The sequence below is a fragment of the Tenrec ecaudatus genome, chromosome 11 (genome assembly GCF_050624435.1).
Source record: "Tenrec ecaudatus isolate mTenEca1 chromosome 11, mTenEca1.hap1, whole genome shotgun sequence".
NCBI classification, from domain to species: domain Eukaryota; kingdom Metazoa; phylum Chordata; class Mammalia; order Afrosoricida; family Tenrecidae; genus Tenrec; species Tenrec ecaudatus.
In genome coordinates this window covers 118,013,105-118,035,369 of record NC_134540.1, presented here as the reverse complement: position 1 = coordinate 118,035,369, position 22,265 = coordinate 118,013,105, and the positions used below count along the sequence as shown (strand labels likewise).

Sequence of the window (22,265 nt, the reverse complement as noted above, 5' to 3'; positions counted from 1 at the left end):
GTTAACGTGTAAGGTTTTTTTTCTCTCAAGCTCTAATATTTTAAAAATCCTTTTCCTATTATTAGAATGTTTCTGTCTCAGTTGCAGCTCATGCCAGCGCAGTCACTTTTCGGTAAATTGTCTCATCTCAAACACATTTTCCTTGTTGTAAAATTCATTTCTTACAAAGTAATCTGATTCTTGCCCTAAGGTTATGACTGCCCAGCCACTGAAGGGATATTTGACTGTGCAGCAGCTGTAGGAGGAGCTACAATCACAGCTACCCAATGCCTGATTGATGGAAAGAGCAAAATAGCAATTAACTGGTCTGGAGGGTGGCATCATGCAAAGAAGTAAGAAAATTGCTTTCCTACTTTCTGACTGTACCTGAATCAATTTTCCTGTTATGTACAAGGGGGTACTCTTCCCCCAAAATGAAAACTTTTTTCAAGCTATGTATTTAAATTTTTTACAAAACAACCTTATCACCTTCAAACTACCCTCCATTATACTTAATACATTTGTCAAATCTGCAATTCCATTCTTGGAAATATTTTTCAAACTCGTGTTTGGATGGCTGACTGTACCTCCCTTGTTTTTTTCTTCACTTTTTCTAACTTCATCAAATTGCTGTCCTTTCATGTCCCTCTTTATTCTTGGAAACAAAAAGAAGTCACATGGAGCAAGGCCACGTGAGAGTAAGGTGCGTGGGGCAAGAGAGGCATGCTAGTTTGTTTGTTTTTTTTTTTTTTTTTTGACAAAAACTGGCCTATTGAGATGGCTGCATGAGCAGGTGCATTGTCGTGGTGGCAAAACCAGTCACCTGTCTGCCACAAATCAGGCCTTTTTTTGGTCGCACACTGTTCTGCAATGTGAAAACTTGATTAACCTGGTGGAACAAACTCCCAAGTGCACTATGAGTTGACAGACACCCAGAACAAAGTTTGTCATCAATCAACATTGCACCTTTTTTTAAACGAGAAAACTACTCATCTTGAGTTTTTCCCACAGCACTCCTTTTGTTAGCTGTGTTCAACATCACAACAGTTTTTGCAGCAATTTTCCTGAGCAGAAAGCAAAATTTCACAGCTGTACACTGTTCTCTTAAATCGGCCATCCCCCCAAAATGAAAGATTCAAGCAAAACTGCTTTCACACACAAAAAATTCACTGTGACTAGAGAACGTTCCCAGGCAATGCCACTGGGTGTATTAAGTGCGAGTTGCTCCATGCTCACCTGGCGGGGGGTGGAGGGATGAGCACTATGAAAAAATGAGTACTACAAAAGCTCTTGGTTTTGGGGGGTACCTCCTCGTAAAAGCTTATGCTTATTTTATTGACATCTGCTGAGAGATTTGTATGTATTAGGCATCCTGAAGAGATACAAATGGAAATAGAAGGTGACTAATAACAGCATAGTAGAAAGAATACTATACTATTGAAAGTCAAGATAACCGGGTTCTAAGCCTAGTTTTACTCATAACAAGGTAACTTACTTTGTAGGCCTCAATTTTTCATCAGTGAAATGGGCAGTGTGAAGGATAACTGCACAATCTCTAAACTCCTCTTCACCTTTCTGAAAATTTCCTGGGGATATTTCACTTGAGGAACATTAGCAAGATAAGAATAAGTAGGGAACAACATCAATAATGGTATCAGTTGAATACCTGTGTGAACTGAAGAGATTTAGCAGTAGAAAAAAGTCTTATAAGTACTAGTTTTGAGATCGTTCATGAAAGAAGTTGCAAACATTTTCAAATAGAGAATTGATGAGAATAGTTCGAAATTGGAAGACTAAAGAATCAAGAAGCAAACGTACGCTTCCATCTCTAAAGAAAGTAGTAACCTAGAAATGAGCAATTCTCTAAGGAGAAAGCTATTCTTAGGTATTGCTTGGGATTAGAGGAAAAAGTCTTCATAGAGGTTTATATTAACATTTCAAGCAGTAATACTCTTGAGAAGGCCTTTTTAGTACTCAGCATCTTTTCTGATATGTCTGTAGTATTTAACGAATGTTGGAAGAAAAGGATTTTAAAAACAATTTATCAGTGTGCTGTCTGAATGAAATGATTCCAGACAAACTGAAACCCTTGATAATGTTCTTTTCTCCTTTTATCGTACTGTTGTTTATATGTCCAGTTCTGAGGATTTTGGTTTTCTTAAAATTGAATTGTAATCCGTACTTAAGTTCTTCTTTTTTAAAAAAATCATTTTATTGGGGGCTCATACAATTCTTTTTTTAAAAAACAATTTATTAGGGACTCATACAACTCTTATCACATCAATTGTATAAAGCACATCTGTACATTCTTTGCCCTAATCATTTTGATCTTAATCAGCAAGTGCTTTAAGTCCTCCTCATTTTCAGCAAGCCAGATTGTGTCATCTGCATACTGCAGGTTGTTGATAAATCTTCCTCGACTCCTGCTGCTGTGTACTTCTTCATATAGACCAGCTTCTCAAATTATTTGGTCAGCTTACAGATTGAATAAGAATTGTGAAAGTATACTACCCTGACAGACCTCTTCTGATTTTAAACCTCTCAGTTCTTTTCAAACTACTTACCTTTTGGGATTCACATTCTTCTGAATATTAACCATAGTTTGTTAGGGTTCACATAGGTGAATGCCTTTGCATATTCAATAAAACACAAGAAACACTTTTCTTGTGGTCTCTGCTTTTAGCCTTGATCCATCTGACATCAGCAGTGATACTTCTTATGCCATGTCCTTCTGAATTTGGCTTGAATTTCTGGCAGTGTCCTATCGATGTACTATCAATGCAGCTGTTTTTGAATTATCAACATTTTACTTGCATGTGACATTAATATTGTTTGAAATTTTCTGTATGATTTCAAAAAGCAGCTCGAGAACCCAGGCATCAATGCAAAGAAGTAAGGAAACTGTGACTCTGTGGGGTCGCTGTTCTTCAAAATGGGCACAACACAAATACTGTAGTCAGTTGGCCAGGTAGCTATCTTTGAGTTTTCTTCAGTGCTTCATCACCTTGTTGAGACATTTCAATTTTTATTTTGTCAGTTACTATTCTGTCAAATACTGGAGCCTTGCTTTTTGGTAACACCCTCAGTACAGCTTGGACCATCAGTACCGTAGGTTCTTGATCATAGGTTACTACCTGATATGATTGAATGTCAACCAAATCTTTTTGGTACAGTGACTGTGTAATCCCTCCATCGTCTTTTGTTGTTTCCTGCATTATTCAATATTTTGTTCATGGAATCCTTCAATATTATAACTTGAGGCTTAAATGTTGTTTTCAGTTATTTCAACTTCATATATGTTGAGTGTATTCTTTTTTGGTTTTCTAAATTCAAGTCTTTGCACATTTTTTCATAGTAATTTGTCTTCTCGGGCTGCCTTTTGAAATTTTCTGTTCATCTCTTTTACTTCATCTTTTCTTCCATGGGCTGTAGCTATTCTGTGTTCAAGAGAAAGTTTGAGTCTCTTTTGACATTCATTTTGACTTTTTCTTTCTTGTGTTTTTAATGACCTTTTGTGGTCTTCATAAATGATGTTCTTGATGTCCTACCACAGCTCATCAGACCTTCTGTCACTAGTGTTCAGTGCAGCAAATCTATTCTTCAGATGTTGAAATTCAGCTGAGATATATTCAAGGTTGTATTTTGACTCTCATGGACTTGTTTTAATTTTCTTCACCTTCAACCTGAATTTACAAATGAGCAATTTGTTTCAATTGGTTCCACAACTGGCCTCCTTTTGATAGCTGATAATGAGCTTTCTTCATACTTTTTCCCCACAGATGTAGTCAGTTTGATTCCTTTGTATTCTGTTGCTGAACTGTATACATACAGTTGCTGTTTAAGTTGTTGAAAAAGGGTATTTGCAATGAAGAAGCCATTGGCCTTATAAAATTCTATCATATGATTTCCAGCGTTATTTCTATCCTATGGCCATGTTTTATAACTACTGTTCCTTCTTCATTGTTTAAACTTCTGCATTCCAATCACCTATCATTTGCAATCTATTTTCATTGCATGGTTGATCAATTTCAGGCTGAAGAATTTAGTAGAATCCCCCAGTTTCATCAACACTATCTGTAGTTGTTGGTGTGTAAATTTTAATATTATTTGTATTGACTAGATTTCCTTGTAGGCATATAGATATTATCCTATGACATCAGCATTATGCTTTAAGATAGATCCTGCAATTTCCTCTTTGATGAAGATTATGATACTATTCTTTTTGACCTTATTATTCCTGGTACAGTAAATTATGTGATTGTCAATCTCAAAATGGCCAATACCAGTACATTTCAGCTCACTAATGCTTAGGATATCAATTTTTTAGGATATCAATCTTTATGCATTCCATTTTCACTTTTGACATCTTATAGCTTTCCTAGATTCATACTTCATATATTCCAAGTTCTGATTATTAATAGCTATTTTCAGCTGTTTCTTTTGATTTTGAGCCATGCCTCAGCACATAAAGGTCCTGAAAGCTTTACTTCATCATCCACATCATTATGGTGGATTCTGTTTTGAGGAGGCAATACTTCAGTTGCATTTTAAGTGCCTTCCAACTAGAGGGGGTCATTTTCCATCACTATAAGCCACTGCTGTTCATAAGGTTTTCTGTAGCTAGCCCTCAGAATTGAACAGCCTCTTCCATTTTTGTGGTCTGTTCTTAGTCTGGAAGCTCTGCTGAAACATATTCATCTTGAGTGACCCTGTTGATATTTGAAATACCAGTGATGTGGTGCGTTTCAATATGTGTTGTAAGAGTTTCAATTTCCACATATCCTTGCCAACATTTCATATTTTCTGTTTGATTTTGTTTTTATCTCACCATAGTTATCCCAATGGGAGTGAAAACACATCTCATGTAGTTTATATTTGCACCTCTCTGGTGGCTAATAATATTAAACATCTTTTCATGTGTGTGTTGGTCATTGGAATATCCTTTTTGGTAAAGTGTTTATTCAAGTCATTTACCTATTTTATTTGTTTTCCTGTTAAGTTGTTTAAGTTTTACATATATATATGTTATTAGATTCTTAGTGGATATATAGTTCCCCCAAATATTCTACCAGTTAGTAGCTTGTCTTTTCATATTTTTGGTAACAGTTTTTTGGTGGATAAAATTTTGAAATTTTTATGATATCACATTCATTTATTTTTTGCCGTTTGCTATTTGTACATTTGTTATTTTATTAGTGAGTCTACTTTAAAAAAATAAGCCTGATGTGGTTGTTTCTGAATTTTTCTAAGAATTTATGGTTTTAGAATGCACAGTTAGGTCCTTACTGCATTGTAAATTTATTTTTGTGTTTGGCTTGAGGCATATTAAGTATTAAAGTTATATAGCATCAGTCTTCTGATGTGTTCTTCTTTTTAGATACTGTGTTGGTTTTTCTAACTCTTTTGCTTTCCAGGACCTCTGGTGGCACTGTCAAGTAAGTGTCGCACTGCCACACTCAGGGAAAAGTTAAGGCTGGTCTGCTCTCATAAAAATTTAGAGCCCTGGAAATTCTATAAAGGGTTGTTGTGAGTTGGAATCAACTCAATGACAGCGGGTTTTGGTTCCCTCTCTATATAACTTTAGAATTAGTTTGTTGATACCCACAAAATAATTTACTGGGGATTTGTGATTGCTTTGAATCTATGATCATTCTGGGAAGAACTTCCATGTTAAAAATATTGTCTTATCCATGAACATGGAATGTTGTTATATGCCATCAAGCCAATTTCTGACATATAGCAACCCAATATGCCAAAGTAGAACTGCCTCCATAGTTTTCTAGGCTGTAACCTTTGGAGGAGCAGATCTTTGTGTTAGCAGCCCAGTGTTCAACTACTGAGCCACCAGGGCTCTTTACCAAGAATAGTGCATGAGAAGTGATGTCAGTTGCAATCAGCTTGAGGGCACCCGTTATTGCTCTTGTTGCATGTGGGAGGAGGTGAAAGAAGAGGAAGATGACCAGGTTTCTGTTTAGCTTGTTTGGGTATGGCCCATACAAGCAAGCAATTCTTAACAATAGCTAATATATTTTAAGCTAAGTGCTAGTGACTTGCATTTTGCTCTTCTGTCCTCACAAGAACATTAGGAGGTTTGGTATTGTTACCCATTTTTCCATGATACAGAAATACTGAAAAACAATTTGTTCAGGATTTTTAGGTGGCAAAGTTGAGACTCAACACACAAGCAATCTGATTATTAATTCTGTGTGATTAGCCATTGCATATTCTACTACAATAAAAAGGAGTGGATGATGGTATGCAATGGAAGTAATACTCAGGTGAATTGGATATTCGGAGTTGTATATGGAGGTAGAAGCGGAAATAGAAATAAAAGTGTTATGGATATAACAAATGGTGGTATAAATTCTGAAAGTGGATGAGATTACTGAGGTGAAATAAAAAGAGTGAGGAGAAAGACAAATAAGAGAGTACAAAAAGAAAGATAAGAGAACACAGAACCCAAGGAAGCATTGATTTCTAATGGGCAAGCAGATGAAAAGACTAGGGAATTCAACTGAAAAGCAACAATTAAGAGTAGCTAGAGAGGTCTTGGAATGTCAAGATATCAAAAGCTTTTTAAAATACAGAGTTCTCAGAGATCCCATGTACTATCTGGTCAGTCCAGCTAGTTACTAAAGGATCAGTCATATTTGGCAATTAAGGTTAATGGTCTTTATAAGAGAACTTTGGAGAAAGTAATGAGTAGAAAGTAAAGAAATACCTAGGAAAGGATGACTGTTTTCCAGAGGTTTGAATGAGAAAGGAAAGAAGAGAGGTGTGGCCAAGAGAAATTAAAGGCTAAAGCATAGTTGACCCAGACCTTCATTCCTGAGAGACAAACCAGAGAACCCTTTCTAACACAATAGTGTTTGTATTATCCATTTGAAAATATTTAAGTACATTTAAAGGTTGAAAGGAAAATATTGGAAATGCATATGAGATGGATGAACAGTGCAGAGAAGACGACAGGAAAGAAGCAAGTAAAATGGCTTTGGGAGGATGGGACCCACCTCTTCTGAAGCCAGAGAAAAAGAAAGATGTGACAGAGGAGATTGAGTTGTCTGCTGTTCAGTTTCTGCCATATGTCCTCTTGTTTCTCTGTGGACAACTCCTGTTCTCCTATATGAAAGTAAGCCAAAAATGACGGCTAAAACCATCATAGAAGCTTTATTAATAAAAAACATAGAAATGCAAAGTTGTTGTTTCTGGACACATCTTCCATCTATGTCTGTATGTATGGAGGCATTGTTTCTGCTTCCTTAAACTTTCCCCAAAGAATTCTATACTGTTTGATTTACATTGTGAAGGAACTGCAGCTTTGGCATCCTTGAGAGACTCAAATTGTGTTCCTTTTCAATGTTATTTGAGTGTGGGAAACAAAAACAAATCTGAAAGGGCAAGATTAGAACTGTCTGGTGATCTCTTTCAGAGGAGTTGGCAGTGGTAGCCAAGCAACAATGTAGCCAAGCAACAATCTTCTGGTCTCAGGGTTGTCGAGGCTCTTTAGTCCCTTGGATTAATTGTTCCCATGCATTTGGATTTTCTTCACTCTTCTTTGTTCCATAGAGGAGAAGCCAAAGTTGCACCTTAGATGTGTGTCAGTGTGCCTCCTATAGGATATTCCTTTTTTCTACTGACTCTCTACGAAGCATGATAGGGACTGGTCTCTCCAGATAACTTGTCCAGATTACAAGAGATAAAATCTTGCCATTCTTGATTCTCAAGAGTATTTGTTCTTGCTGTTCATGATATATATTTAGTATTCTTTGCCAATGCCATATTTCAAAGTTATCAATTATTCATCAGGATTCCTTATGTATTGCCCAGGTTTCACATGCATATGAATGTCCTGAAAATACCATGGCTTGAGTCAGACCCACCTTAGCTTTCAAGACATTTTTGAATTTTAACATTTTAAAGAGGTCTTTTGCAGCAGATTGGTCCAATGCAGTATGCTGTTTGCTTTCTTGACTACTGCTTCCATGAGAATTGATTGTGGATCTAAGAAAAATGAAACCCTTTACAATATCAGTATTTCCCCCATTTATGTTGATGTTGCATATTGGTTGAATTGTGCTCATTGGTCCAGAGTCACTGTACTAAAAAGAATTAGATGACATCCAATCATTTAAGGAGGTGTACATGATCAAGAACGAATGGTATTGAAGGAAGAAGTCCAAACTACATTGAACTCTTTGGTGAAAAGCAAGGTTTCAGGAGTTGACAGAATTCTAATTGAGATATTGTAGCAAATGGATATAGTACTGGAAGCATTCACTAATCTAAGCTAATTAGAAGAGAACCATACGCATCATACATTCTTAGTACCCCCCAAAAGATGATACAATGGAATGTAGAAATTATTGAACAATATCATTGACATTGCACACAAGTAAAATTAGGCTCAAGATGATATAGAAACATTTGCAGCAATACATTGGCAGAGAACTGCCAAAAGTTCAAGTTAGATTCAGAAGAGGATATTTTATAATAGATATCATAGCTGATATTAGATGGATCTTGGCTGAAAATAGAACATACAAAGAAAAGATTTTGTCTATGTTTTATTATGTAAAAGCATTAAACACTGTGGATCATAAGTGATTTGGATAATATCAATACAATGGCCTTTTCCCAGGGGGATGATTAACACTGTTTTTCTTGGTTTTTATTTGGAGGGAGCAGTTGTTTGGGTGATTTGTTTTTTGTATTTGTTATAATGTAACCGCCAAAGTAAAGCAGAGCCGTTTGTAACCCATGGACAAGCAGATGGATTCTGGCTTCCCCTGTGATTCTAGCCCCAATCTGGGAACAGTTCTTATAACATGGCCCTGTTCGATACTTGCCGTCATGAAAAGATCACTGAAGATAAGGGTGTTACAGCAAAGTGTGGTTAAAAAAAAGCAGATGGTGCTCAGCTATCAATTGGAATAGTGTCTGGGTTCTTAAAGGCTTGTATTCAAACAGCCCTTTAATTGAGACATCAATTAAGTCCACTGGTCTGTGTGATTCAAAGATGATGATAACAGCATCCAAATATGATGAAGAGAAAAGTATCCGAGCTTAAATTGTGAACACCCAATTTATAGAAGGCTGTGGAGGAAATGAGAGCCCAGAGTCCATCTGCAGAGTATCTGGTCAGATTAAGCCTCTGGCAGATCCCTTCTAGCCAAAGGTGAGGAACTCAAACTGCTTTGCTAGCAGGCAGTGACAGTTTCTAATTTAAGGCAGTGGATTGAACCATGGTGTGATATGATACTTGATCAGTTGACCTCCCTCTTGAACCATTCTGAATTTGCTGTAGGCTCAAGTATTTCTTGCTTGTTCCATGATAGAATTTTTTTCTCTGGCTTTTAAAATATTGTCAGTAGTCTTTTCTTCCTTACTCTTTATTTTTGTTTTTATATTCTTATGATTTTCTTTCTGTTTCATTTTGTTTTATTGTTCTTGTTAGGTTCAGCACAGAAGGAGTGGATGCATAGAGACAATAACTGATAGAATGACTAATTGGGGATGGGGTGGGGTGGGGTGGACGAGGGTATTGAGGGAGCAAACAATGAATACAAGAGAGGGAAGGGAGCATTAGAACTGATTGTGATGATGTACATGTATATACAACTCTTTTAAAAAGTGATTTAATTATGGTGGTGTATGATTTGTGAATATTATATGAGGAAGACTTGAAAAATAAGAAAACAAACTTGAACAATGATTAGCAGAGATGAAGGAGGAAGAGTATTTTCTTAGCGGGCATTGAGTTTATGTTAATGGTGGTGGAATAATTTGGAAAAAAATCAGTATTGGTTGTACAACACAAAAAGTATAATTGATGACACTGAATTATACACATAGAAGTTGTTGAATTGGAGAATATTTAGTTGTGTATATTTTTACCACAATTAAAACAAATTAAACCATGAATAACAATGATTATAAGGAAGAAGAAAGTGCACTAAAATTGATTGTGGTACAACCAGAGGAAAGCTGAAGCAAAGGAAGGAGGAAGAACGGTACGGAGCACACCTGGGTCCACCAAGCTCAGAGGACGATAGCCCGGCTCGAAGGGCCCAATGTACAGAGAGGACCATATAGCTGGCCCCATGGCGAGATGCAACATCCTGCACTGACCCATGGCCCTACATGGGACAGCACCTGAGACACAGTGGGGGATGTGCGACTGAGCTGACCCCACCACACTGAGGCAAAACACTGGGGGCGTGCAATGGTGTGGCGGGGGAAGCAGAGCAAGGATGTCCCGAGGGAGTATAAAGAATGGACTTTGGGGCCAGGATGTGGCACCCCATCAGACTCATACAGAAAACACTCCTGAAGGTCAATAAACATACCTCGAACTACTAACAGGTGTTTTGGTTTTTTTGGCTTTTTTTTCTTTCTCTTCTTTTAAATTTTGTATGTTAGTGGCTTTTTTGTTTATCAGCGTGTTGGTGTTGCTGCTGTCGACGCCATGTTCTTATGTGCCACTTTGGTGCTTTCGAAGCCATCTGCATTTGTATGCACATATTACTATATCAGCAGGTCCACCTAGATAAGATAGGCTGGACAAACAATGTGAGAAGAAAATAGCGGGACCAACGGTCCCGGAAGAGGCACATGAAAGTGTGGGAGGTAGGGGAAGGGAGGAGGTGTTGGCCAACACAGGGACAGGGAACAACGAGTGGTTTAAAACTAGTGGACGGAGGGGATGGGAGGACTGGTAGGGAGTGACCAAGGGCAAGGTAACTGAAAGGAATTACTGAAACCAGAATGAAGGCTGAACATGGTAGTGGGACAGGAGGAAAGCGTAAGGAAATAGAGGAAAGGAGTAGGAGGCAAAGGACATACATAGAAGCCTAAATACAGACATGTACATATGTAAATATTTTTATAATTATGGGGAAAATAGACCTAGGTACATTATTTATAGGTTCAGTAGTAGGGTAGCAGATGGACATTGGGCCTCCTTGCGCATACTCCCTCAATACAATAGCACCTTGCTCAGGTCATTCCATGACACCCACCTTCCCGACATGATCGCTGAAGACAGATGTGTGCATTAGCAAATGTGGTGAAAAAAGCTGATGGTGCCCGGCTATCAAAAAGATATAGCATCTGGGGTCTTAAAGGTTTGAAGGCAAACAAGCGGCCATCTAGCTGAGAAGCAAAAAAGCCCACAGAGAAGAAGCACAAAAGCCTGTGTGATCACGAGATGTTGAAGGGATCAGATAACAGACACCAAAGAACAAAAACCATCATTGTGTGATCACCTTCTCCACATAAACGCTGAAGACGAATGTGTGCATAAGTAAGTGGTGAAGAAGGCTCATGGTGCCTGGCTATCGAGAGATATAGTGTCTGGGGTCTTAAAGGCTTGAAAGTAAACAAGCGGCCATCTATCCCAGAAGCAACAAAGCCCACATGGAAGCAGCATACCAAAGGATCATGAAGGGCTGAGGGGACCAGGTTTCCAGCAACAAAGGCGGGGGAAAAATTTGAGGGGAGTGCGTGATGGGAACCCAATGCCCATCTGTAGACCACTGGACATCCCTTGCAGAGGAGTAGTGGGGAGGAGATGAGTCACCCAGGGTTCAATGTAGCAATAATGAAACTCACAACCTTCCTCTAGTTCTTAAATGCTTCCTCCCAACTATCATGATCCCAATTCTACCTTGCAAACCTGGTTAATCCAAAGGATACACAGCGGTACAGATGGGAACTAGAAACACAGGGAATCTAGGACAGATGAACCTCTCAGGACCAGTGGTGAGAGTGGCGATACCGGGAGGGAAGGAGCGGTAGAAAGGGGGAACCAATCACAAGGCTCTACATAAAACCTCCTCTCTGGGGGATGGGCAACAGAGAAGTGGGTGAAGGGAGATGCCGGGCAGTGTAGGATAAGATAAAATAATAATTTATAAATTATAAAGGGTTCATGCGGGAGGGGAGAGTGGGAAGGGAGCGGGAGGACAAAAAGGTAAATGAGCTGATTCCAGGAACACAAGTGGAAGGCAAATTTTGAGAATGATGAGGGCAACGAATGTATAAGAGTGCTTTACTCAACTGATGTATGTATGGATTGTGATAAGAGTTGTGAGCCCCAATAAAATGATTTAAAATAAATAAGTAAAATGGATTGTGGTAATGATTGTACAACTCTTCTTGATATGATTGAACTATTGAATCACATGGTATATGGATGTAGTGCCAATAAAACTGTTAGAACAAAAGTGGATAGCATTGTGAATGATTGAAATCCCAGAACACCTATTTGAGTTCTCCCAGAAACTACTCATAGACCAATAGACAATTCTTCAAACAAAACTAGGGGATACTGCATGATTTAAAATCAGGAATGGTGGTGTAGCCTGTCATCGTACTTAAACAATGTGTGTGCTGTGCAGATGATTAGAGAAACTGGACTATGTGAAGAATATGATATCAGGATTGGAGGAAGACTAACTATCTGTAATATGCAGATGATACAACCTTGCTTGCTGAAAGCAAAGAGAAACACAGCTGTTGAAGATCAATGGCTACAGTCTTCAGTGTAATTGCACCTTAAAATATAAAATGTAAAAGCACTGGTTTGACACAGTGATGTTGGTACATGGGATCTTGGGAAATCTTCAACTTATTAAAAATCTTTTATTCATTTTTATTTTTTTTAAAGATCATTTTACTGAGGGCTCATAACAAGCCATACATCAATTGTATCAAGCACATTTGTACATGTTATCATCATTATTTTCTAAACATTTACTTTCTATTTGAGCCCTTGATATCAGCTCTTTCCCCATACCCCCGTCCTCCCCTCCCACCATCATTACTCCTTGATAAATTATTATTATTTTCATATCTTACACGCACTGCTGTCTCCCTTCCCTGATGGTTTCTTTTTTGTTTGTGTTTATTTTTTAAACGTTTTATTAGGGGCTCATACAACTCTTATCACAATCCATACATACATCAATTGTGTAAAGCACATCTGTACATTCATTGCCCTCATCATTCTTTTTTAAACATTTTATTAGGGGTTCATACAACTCATCACAATCCATACATATACATACATCAATTGTATAAAGGACATCTGTACATTCTTTGCCATGATCATTTTCAAAGCATTTGCTCTCTACTTAAGCCCTTTACATCAGGTCCTCTTTTTTCCCCTCCCTTCCCGCTCTCCCCTCCATGAGCCCTTGATAATTTATAGATTATTATTTTGTCATATCTTGCCCTATCCGGCATCTCCCTTCACCCCCTTTCCTGTTGTCCGTCCCCCAGGGAGGAGGTCACATGTAGATACTTGTAATCGGTTCCCCTTTCCAACCCACTCACCCTCTACTCTCCAAGTATCACCCCTCAAACCCCTGGTCCTCAAGGCATTATCCACCCTGGATTCCCTGTGCCTCCAGGTCCTATATGCACCAGTGTACAACCTCTGCTCTATCCAATTTTGCAAGGTAGAATTTGGATCATGGTAGTTGGTGGGAGGAAGCATCCAGGATCTGGGGGAAAGCTATATTCTTCATCGGTGCTACATTGCACCCTGACTGACTCATCTCCTCCCCTAGACCCCTCTGTAAGGGGATCTCCAGTGGCCGACAAATGGGCTTTGGGTCTCCACTCTGCACTTCCCCCTTCATTCACTATGGTAATTTTTTTTTTGTGGATATTGCCTTATACCTGATCCCTTTGGCACGTCGTGATCGCACAGGCTGGTGTGCTTCTTCCATGTGGGCTTTGTTGCTTCTGAGCTAGATGGCTGCTTGTTCACCTTCAAGCCTTTAAGATCCCAGACAGTATCTCTTTTGATAGCCGGGCACCATCAGCTTTCCTCGCCACATTTCCTTGTGCACCCGTTTGTCCTCGGTGATTGTATCATGGATTGTATCATGCAGCCAATGATATGATATTTTGTTTTTTGATGCCTGATAACTGATCCCTTCGGGACCACGTGATCACACAGATTGGCGTGTTCTTCCATGTGGGCTTTGTTACTTCTGAGCTAGATGGCCACTTGTTTATCTTCAAGCCTTTAAGACCCCAGACACTATCTCTTTTGATAGCCGGGCACCATCAGCTTTCTTCACCACATTTACTTGTTCACCCACTTTGGCTTCAGCAGTTGTGTGGGGAGGGTGAGCATCATAGAGTGCCAATTTAATAGAAGAAAGTATTCATGCATTGAGGGAGTGGTTGAGTAGAGGCCCAAGGTCCTTTTGCCACCTTAATACTTAACCTATAAATATAGACACATAGATCTATTTCCCCATCCTCATATATGTATTTGCATGTACATGTCTTTGTCTAGACCTCTATAAATGCCCTTTGCCTCCCAGCTCTTTCCTCTATTTCCCTTGACTTTCCTCCTGTCCCACTATCATGCTCCGTCCCCACCTGGGTTTCAGCAATTCCTCTTGTTTACATTACCCCTTGATCATACCCTACCAGGCCTCCCACACCAAGCTCACCACCAATTTGGTTCACTTGTTTCCCTTGTCCCTGGGTTTGTTAACACCACTTCCATTCCCCCCACGTGCCCCTATCCCATGTCCTCCCGGAACTGTTGGTCCCGTTGTTCTTTCTAGATTGTTCATCCAGCCTATCTACCCAGTAGTTTTTAAGCAGTTTACTATTCATTTGCTTATGTTTTATTTATTTTTCTTGAGTTTCCTGTTGATTTCTAATAGTACAGCATTGTGATCTGAGATTGTGTTGTAGAAATATTCTGCATCTTTGTTGAGTATTTTTCTAGTTATTTTGTTCTTCATTGAAAGTTTATCAAATCCACCCAGTATTATTGTGTAGTTATCTATTTCTCTTTTCAGTTTTGTTAGAATTTGATTTATGTCTTTGGACTCTTTCATTGGGTGTGTAGATCCTTATCATGGTTATGTCTTATTGTTGGATTAACCATTTAATCATTAGATAATGCCCTTCCGTATTCTTTATGGTGTTTTCCTTGAAATCTATTTTACCAGAAATTAGCATTGTCACTTTGCTCCTATTTTGCTGCCATTTGCTCAGTATTTTTTTGTTCTTTCATCCCCCCAGCAATTTTATTAGTATATAATTCAAAAATCATGCAATTCAGTAGTTTTATCACATCAAGAAGAGTGTTACAATTATCAGCATAGTGTGTTTGGCATATTTTCTTCATTCTTGTACTAATCGCTATTAGCTCCCCAATTTTCCCCAACCTCTCCTGTCATATCATCAAGGAAGCAGTAATCTAGTTACTGTATCTATACATTTACCGATTCTGGGTATCATATATAGAAATGCACTATAAAACAAACCATCCTTTCATTTTTAGCTTATTTTCATTTTAAGATATGTCTTTTACAGATATCCTATTAATGGATCATGGTTGCTTATCCTTTGATTCTGTGTTTCTTGCCTGGGGCGTTTACTCCAGTTACAGTCAATGTAATTATTGATAGATATGTAGTTACAGCTTTCCTATTACTTATTTTAAAATGTTATATTTGAGATATAAAGAACGTATCATAGAATTCAATAGTTTAATCATATTAAGAAGGGTAATATATTCTTCACCACAGTCAACATTGGAACATTTTCTTTCTTTTTGTACCCATTGCTGTTGACTGCCCATTTCCCCCACCTCCCCTTTTGTACCTCTCAATAATTATTAATAGTATTATTATCTTCATAGAGCCACCCTTCTTGACTTTCCTATACGGAAAAACATAAAGCGTGGACAAAGAACAAAAAAATTGGCCAAATAAAACAGAGACAACCTCAATAGAACAGATAGCAGAAAATATTTTAAAACCAGAATAAATTCAGGTGGGAGATATAATGACACGTTGTTACATTCTAGCCTAATGACAGCTGCCAATATCAGACAATACTCTTTTCCTGATAGTATGGCTATTGACATTCCTACATTATGGTCAGTGGGGTCTCACCAGATACTCAATCCATGTGTGGATCCTGCAAATGGATTTAGGGCTTCCACTATTATTCGTAACATTTTAGGATCTGGTCCAGTTCCTTCCTCTGGGTTTTATTCTTTATGATCTTTGGATCACTCAAGCTGTCGTGCTTCTTTGTGGAGTAGCTGATTGCGCTCACTTAAGTGGCTGCATGTTTGGAGACAAGCCTTTAAGACCTTAGATGCTATTTTTCTAATAGCCGGGCACTGTCTAATTTCTTCACAACACTTTGCTGTAGTACGCTTATCTTCGGTGATCTCAGAGCAAGTACTGAGCATGGCCATCTCACAAGAACTAATTGTTCTTAAGGTCACAATTAAGTGGGAGCTCAAAATCCATTCATATATGTAATATATTTATATATCTCCCTGGTTTGCTTTGTAGATACCATTATCACTTTATTAGAGTGCATCATAAATCATCCCCTGAGGCATATAGTAATTCTATTGATAGTTACATTATTTTAGTCAGTGGTATAGAAAACACTGTTAAAAAAGGAGACTACATGTTTAGGACATCTTTTTAGACCCTATACTGTACAGCTTTGAAAATTAGGTGATTGGACACTAGTTACACAAACCATGAGGGTTAGAGATATGGCAATATTTTCAGTAACACTCATTTGCAAAGGAAGGACCATGCCTGGTTGGCTAACATGTCCCAAATAAGTAGAGAGAGCATTAAAAAGGCAAGTACATGTTGATCCTAGGTTGCCTTTTGTTGGACAACCTCTAAGCAATTGGTGTGAACCAATTTCCTAATCTTGGGATAGAAATCATCTGCTTCTTTCCCCATTAGATCATTTCACTTTTAAGTTCAAGAGAGTATTTCAGTCCTTTAGATCAGCTACAAGTGAGTTTAAGGTAAATCCAGTTCCCTTAGTGGAATTTCCCATTCAAATTCTGCTGTGGTGTGGTCTGTGAATGGGTATTGTGTATCTTGAAAGGACAGTCTAGTGTTACAGTTGTCTATAATATGTTGTGCGGGTCACGAGAGGTTGGATAGAAACTAGGTCAAAAGTGCCCACTTAGGAACATAATACTGGGTGTATTTGTGTCAGTGGTGGGTTGCCTCACCAGATTGACCCAACATCAGAAATGTAATCTTCTCTAATACAGACATGTCCCACCCTTCCTCTTGATCTGAGTTCCCAGTAAGGTTCACTAAATACTCTTTAAAAAAAACATTTTATTAGGGGCTCATACAACTCATCACAATCCATACATGCATCAATTGTATAAAGCACATCTGTACATTCATTGCCCTCATCCTTTTCAAAGCACTTGCTCTCCACTTAAGTCCTTTGCATCAGCTCCACTTTTTTCCCCCTCCCTCCCCGCTCCCTCCTCCCTCATGAGCTCTTGGTAATTTACAAATTATTATTTTGTCATATCTTGCCCTATCCAATGTCTCCCTTCACCCTCTTTTCCATTGTCCGTCCCCCAGGGAGGAGGTCACATGTAGATCCTTGTAATCGGTTCCCTCTTTCCAACCCACTCTCCCACTACCCTCACAGTATCGCCACTCACATCACTAGTCCTGAAGGGATCATCTGCCCTGGATTCCCTGTGCTTCCAGCTCCTATCTGCACCAGTGTACATCCTCTGGGCTATCCAGACTTCCAGACTTGCAAGGTAGAATTCGGATCATAATAGTGGGGGTGGGGGTGGGTGAGAAGGAAGCATTTAGGAACAAGAGGAAAGCTGTATTCTTCATTGGTGCTATATCACACCCTGATAGACTCATGTCCTCCCCTAGACCCCTCTGTAAGCGGATCTCCAGTGGCAGACAGATGGGCTTTAGGTCTCCACTCTGCACTTCCCCCCCTTCATTCATTATGGTAAAAAATTTTTTTGTTCTGATGATGCCTTATACCTGATCCCTTCAATACCTCGTGATCATACAGGCTGGTATGCTTCTTCCATGTGGGCTTTATTGCTTCTGAGCTAGATGGCCGCTTGTTTACCTTCAAGCCTTTAAGACCCCAGATACTCTCTCTTTTGATAGCCGGGCACCATCAACTTTCTTCGCCACATTTACTTATGTACCCGTTTGTCCTCAGCGATCATATCATGGAGGTGTGCACCCAGTGATATGATTTTTTGTTTTTTGATGCCTGATAACTGATCCCTTTGGAACCTCGTGACCACACAGGCTGGTGTGTTCTTCCATGTGGGCTTTGCTGTTTCTCAGCTATATGGCCACTTGTTTATCCTCAAGCTTTTAAGACCCCAAACACTATATCTTTTGATAGCCAGGCACCATCAGCTTTCTTCACCACATTTGCTTGTTCACCCACTTTGTCTTCAGTGGTTGCATCGGGAAGGTGAGCATCACAGAATGCCAATTTAATAGAAGAAAATATTCTTTCATTGAGGAAGTACTTGAGTAGAGGCCCAATGTCCATCTGCCACCTTAATACTAAACCTATAAATATAGGCACATAGATCTATTTCCCCATTCTCATATATATATTTGCATATGTACACGTCTTTGTCTAGACCTCTATAAATGCCCTTTGCCTCCCAGCTCTTTCCTCTATTTCCCTTGACTTTCCTCCTGTCCCACTATCATGCTCCATCCCCACCTGGGTTTCAGCAATACCTCTTCGTTACATTACCCTTGATCATGCCCTACCAGGCCTGCCACACTCACCTCACCACCAATTTGGATCACTTGTTGTTCCCTTGTCCCTGGGGTTTTTTTTTTTGTTTGTTTTTTAAAAAATTTTTTTTTTAGTCCCTGGGTTTTTTAACACCACTTCCTTACCCCCCACGTTCCCCTATCCCATTTCCCCCTGGAACTGTCGGTCTCGTTGTTTTTCCTCCAGCCTATCTTATTTAGACAGGCCTGCGGAGATAATAACATGCACAAAAACAAGACAGAGCAAAACCAAGCAGCAATATACAACAAAACAACAACAACAAACCAATGACAAAAACAAAACACAACAAGAAAGAAAAGCTTGTAGTTAGTTCAAGGATCATTTGTTGGCCTTTAGGAGTGTTTTCCAGTCCAGTCTGTTGGGGCACCACACCCTGGCCCCAAAGTCCACCTACAGCATTCCCTGGGGACCTTGCCGCTCCATTCCCTTGCTTTTCCGCTGTACTCCTCCAGTGCTTTGCCTGAGTGTGGTGGGATCAGGTCGAGCGCAATTCCCACACTGTGTTTCTGGTGCTGGCCCCTGCAAGGCCATGGGTCAGTGAGGGACGTCAGGTCTCATAGTGGGGCTGTCCATGTGGTCCTCTCTGTGGACTGGCTGCTCTAATTGGGGTTATCATCCTCAGGGCCTGGTGGGCCAGAATGTGCTCCACTCTCTCCTCCCCCTTCATCTGCTCCCGTGTGTTCTGGTCAGATATGTCCCTCTCCTGGAGCTGCAGATTCAATGCTGTCCTTTGAAATAAATACTTCTGGGGGGAAGTTCAAGTATCCACTTAGTATTCGGTACTGGGGCCAACCCCCCAGACTACTCCACGCTGGAATGTTGTACATGGTAGACAACTGGGGAGGAGGTGGGGAAAGGAAAAAAAGGATGAAAATAAGGAAGAAATGGGTAGCGGGGGCAAAGGGGTGCTTACCCACTAAATACTCTTATAGGTGTGTCTGCTAATTTGTATGATCATAGTACACTTCTCCCATCAAAGTACTAACCAGGCCCGACCCTGCTTAGCTTTCAAGATCAGACGAGATCGGGCGCGTTCAGGGTAGTATGGCCGTGGACGATCATAGTACACTTCTATGGCAGGAATTGATTGATCTTCTCCCGCTCCCCCAAACATGGGAGATTGACCCCATCTGAGGTGAGGCTACCTTACTAGAGGTGCTTTTTAAGATACTGAAATATGTGGTTTATAGTAACTAGGCAGGCACACTACGTTGTTGTTTGGGGGCCGTATTAGAAGACTACATGACCTGAGAACAGTAGCTTGCCTTTGTCTTGTTTTTTATCCTTACAGTAGTAGACTCATACAAGATATGTCCTTTTCAACATAAACATTTCCAAGTCCATCCATGTGAAAAGATGTTTTGTTTTTTCATCACTGTTATGTACACTGTGCATGTACCAGTTTCTTTATCAACTGATGGGCATTTGGGCTATTTCCAGCTTCTTGCTAGTGTGAACTGTGCTGCAATGGACAAAGAATAGCATGTGTCTGTTCGTGTTTTGTCTCCTACTCTTTTGGGATATATGCTCAGCAGAGGTATTGCGGGATTGTGTGGTATTTTTATTCCCAGTTTCAGTAAGTGCCATATTGCTTTCCACAGTGGTACATGTTCACAGTCCTGCCAACACTGTATGAGAAATTCCAATCTCTTCATACCCTCTCCAGCATTATTCATTCTCTGTTTTGTTTGTTTTTCAATTAGGCTATTGTTATGGGTGTCAGATGGTATCTCATTGATTTTAGTTGCACCTCCCTGAAGGCTAGTGATCCCTAAGCATTTCTTCATGTGGTTGTTAGCTATTCGATGAATTCTATGTTCATGCTATTTGTCAACCTTTTAATTGCATAATTTGTTTCTTTTTCTTATTGAAGTATTGCAGAGTTCTGTAGATTTTAATGATTAGCTCCTTATTTGTTGTATCATTGCGAAAAAAATTCCAGTCTGTGAGTTCTTATTTTACCTATTTTGTAAAGTCTTTTGATGTGTGTGTCTTGTTTTTATTAAGTCCCAGTTGTCTATTTTGTCTTATATGGATTGTGTTTCCTTTATTGTATTTGGTAGTGTATGTATGCCCCTGCTGCATGTGGACCCTTACATTTGTCCCAGTTCTCTTGTTGGTGATTCATCTAGCTCTGGAGTTTACATTTAGGTGGTCTCTAATGCACCTTGAGTTTGTTTTTGTACATGGGGCAAGTTATAGGTCCTGTTTCATTTTTCTGCAAATGCAGATCCAATTTTTTTCCAGAACTACTTGTTGAAGAGGTTATCTCCCATTCAATTATTTTTGGTCCTTTGTCAAAAACCAAATGTCTGTTGGTGGATGCTTTTATTTTTGGGTTTTCTATTTTGTTAACATTGATTTATTTATCTATCATTGTATTAGTACCAGGCTGCTTTGACTACTGTGGCTGTATAATAAGTTTAGAGGTTAGGTCGTATAAAGCCTCCTACTTTGTTCTTTTTTGTGAAGTTCTTTGCTTATCCTGGGCCTCTTCCATACCATATGAAGTTGGTTATTAGTTTTCCATTTCTTTAAAGAATGAAGTTGGGATTTGGATTGGAATTATGTTGTATTTTTAGATTATTTTAGGTAGTATTGACATTTTTCATATTATTAAATCTTCCTATCTGTGAACACAGGATATTCTTCCATTTGTATAAATCTCTTTGGTTTCTTGTAATAATGTTCTGTAGATCTCTTTGTATAGGTTTTTTTTTTGGTGTGTGTTTGTTTAGGTTTATTTCTAGGTGTTTCATTTTTATGTGACTATTTTAAATGATTTTGTTTTCTTGATTTTTTTTCAGGGCTGTCATCGTTATATAGGAATGAAATTTATTTCTACTTGCTAATTTTATATCCTGCTACTTTACTAAATCTCTCAATGGTTTCCAACAGACTTTTTGTGGACTCCTTTGCCTTCTCTAAATATAAGATTATATAATCTGTAAATAGTGGGAGCTTTATTTCTTCTTTGCCCAATTGTATTCATTCCCTTGATTTCTTTGGTGATTCTGGTTAGGACTTCCAGCAAAATGTTAAGAGTGGTGATGAAGGCACCCTTGCTTAGTTCCCATTCTCAGGTAAAAATACACTTTCCCATTGAGTGTGATGTTGGCTATTGCTTTTAAAAAATATGATCATTATTATGTTGAGGAATTTCCTTTGATTCCTAGTTCATCGAGTGTTTTCTTTATCAGAAATGGGTGTTGGATATTGGCAAACACCTTTTCTGTATCTATCAATATTATCATGTGACTCTTTCTTTGCCTTGTTTATGTGGTGCGTTACATTAATTTCGATATTTTTCTAATGTTGAATTCTGTCCTTGCATCCCTGTTATAAATTGCAATAGGCCACAATGAGTTTTTTTTGGATATGTCATTTGTTACATCGATAAAAATTATGTTGAGAATTTTATATCTTTTCTTGAGGGATATAGGTTTTTAATTTCCTGTCTTTGTGGAGTTTTTGCTTGGCTTTGGTATCAGGGTTATGCTTGCTTTGTACAATAAGTTTGGGAATTTATTGTCTCTATATTCTGAATAGTTTTTGCTGAAATGGTGACAGTTCTTCACTGAAAGCTTGGTGAAGCCATCTGGTCTTGGACTTTTCTTGGTTAGGAGTTTTTTTCTTCTTTGGTTAATGGTCTGTTTAGATTT

At 38.9% G+C, this 22,265-nt stretch overlaps 2 protein-coding genes across 5 annotated transcripts in view; one reads left to right on the top strand and one right to left on the bottom strand.

Moving 5' to 3' along the window:
• LOC142461505 (histone deacetylase 8-like) overlaps positions 1-22,265 on the top strand; it is a 49,525-nt gene that overhangs the window by 14,655 nt on the left and 12,605 nt on the right. Inside the window, exons 3-4 of one of the 4 annotated variants that reach the window (XM_075563524.1) lie at positions 191-332; positions 9,957-11,873. In XM_075563524.1, the coding sequence (XP_075419639.1) occupies positions 191-332; positions 9,957-10,071 (257 nt within the window). In that variant the 3' untranslated portion in view covers positions 10,072-11,873. Of the gene's footprint in view, positions 1-190; positions 333-9,916; positions 11,874-22,265 lie in introns of those variants that run through there. The other 3 variants (XM_075563522.1, XM_075563526.1, XM_075563523.1) reach the window with 3 other exon arrangements.
• LOC142461503 (histone deacetylase 8-like) overlaps positions 17,107-22,265 on the bottom strand; it is a 51,446-nt gene continuing 46,287 nt past the window's right edge. The window contains exon 5 of the mRNA XM_075563519.1: positions 17,107-19,439. Within this exon, the coding sequence (XP_075419634.1) occupies positions 19,373-19,439 (67 nt within the window). The 3' untranslated portion in view covers positions 17,107-19,372. The remainder of the gene's footprint in view (positions 19,440-22,265) is intronic.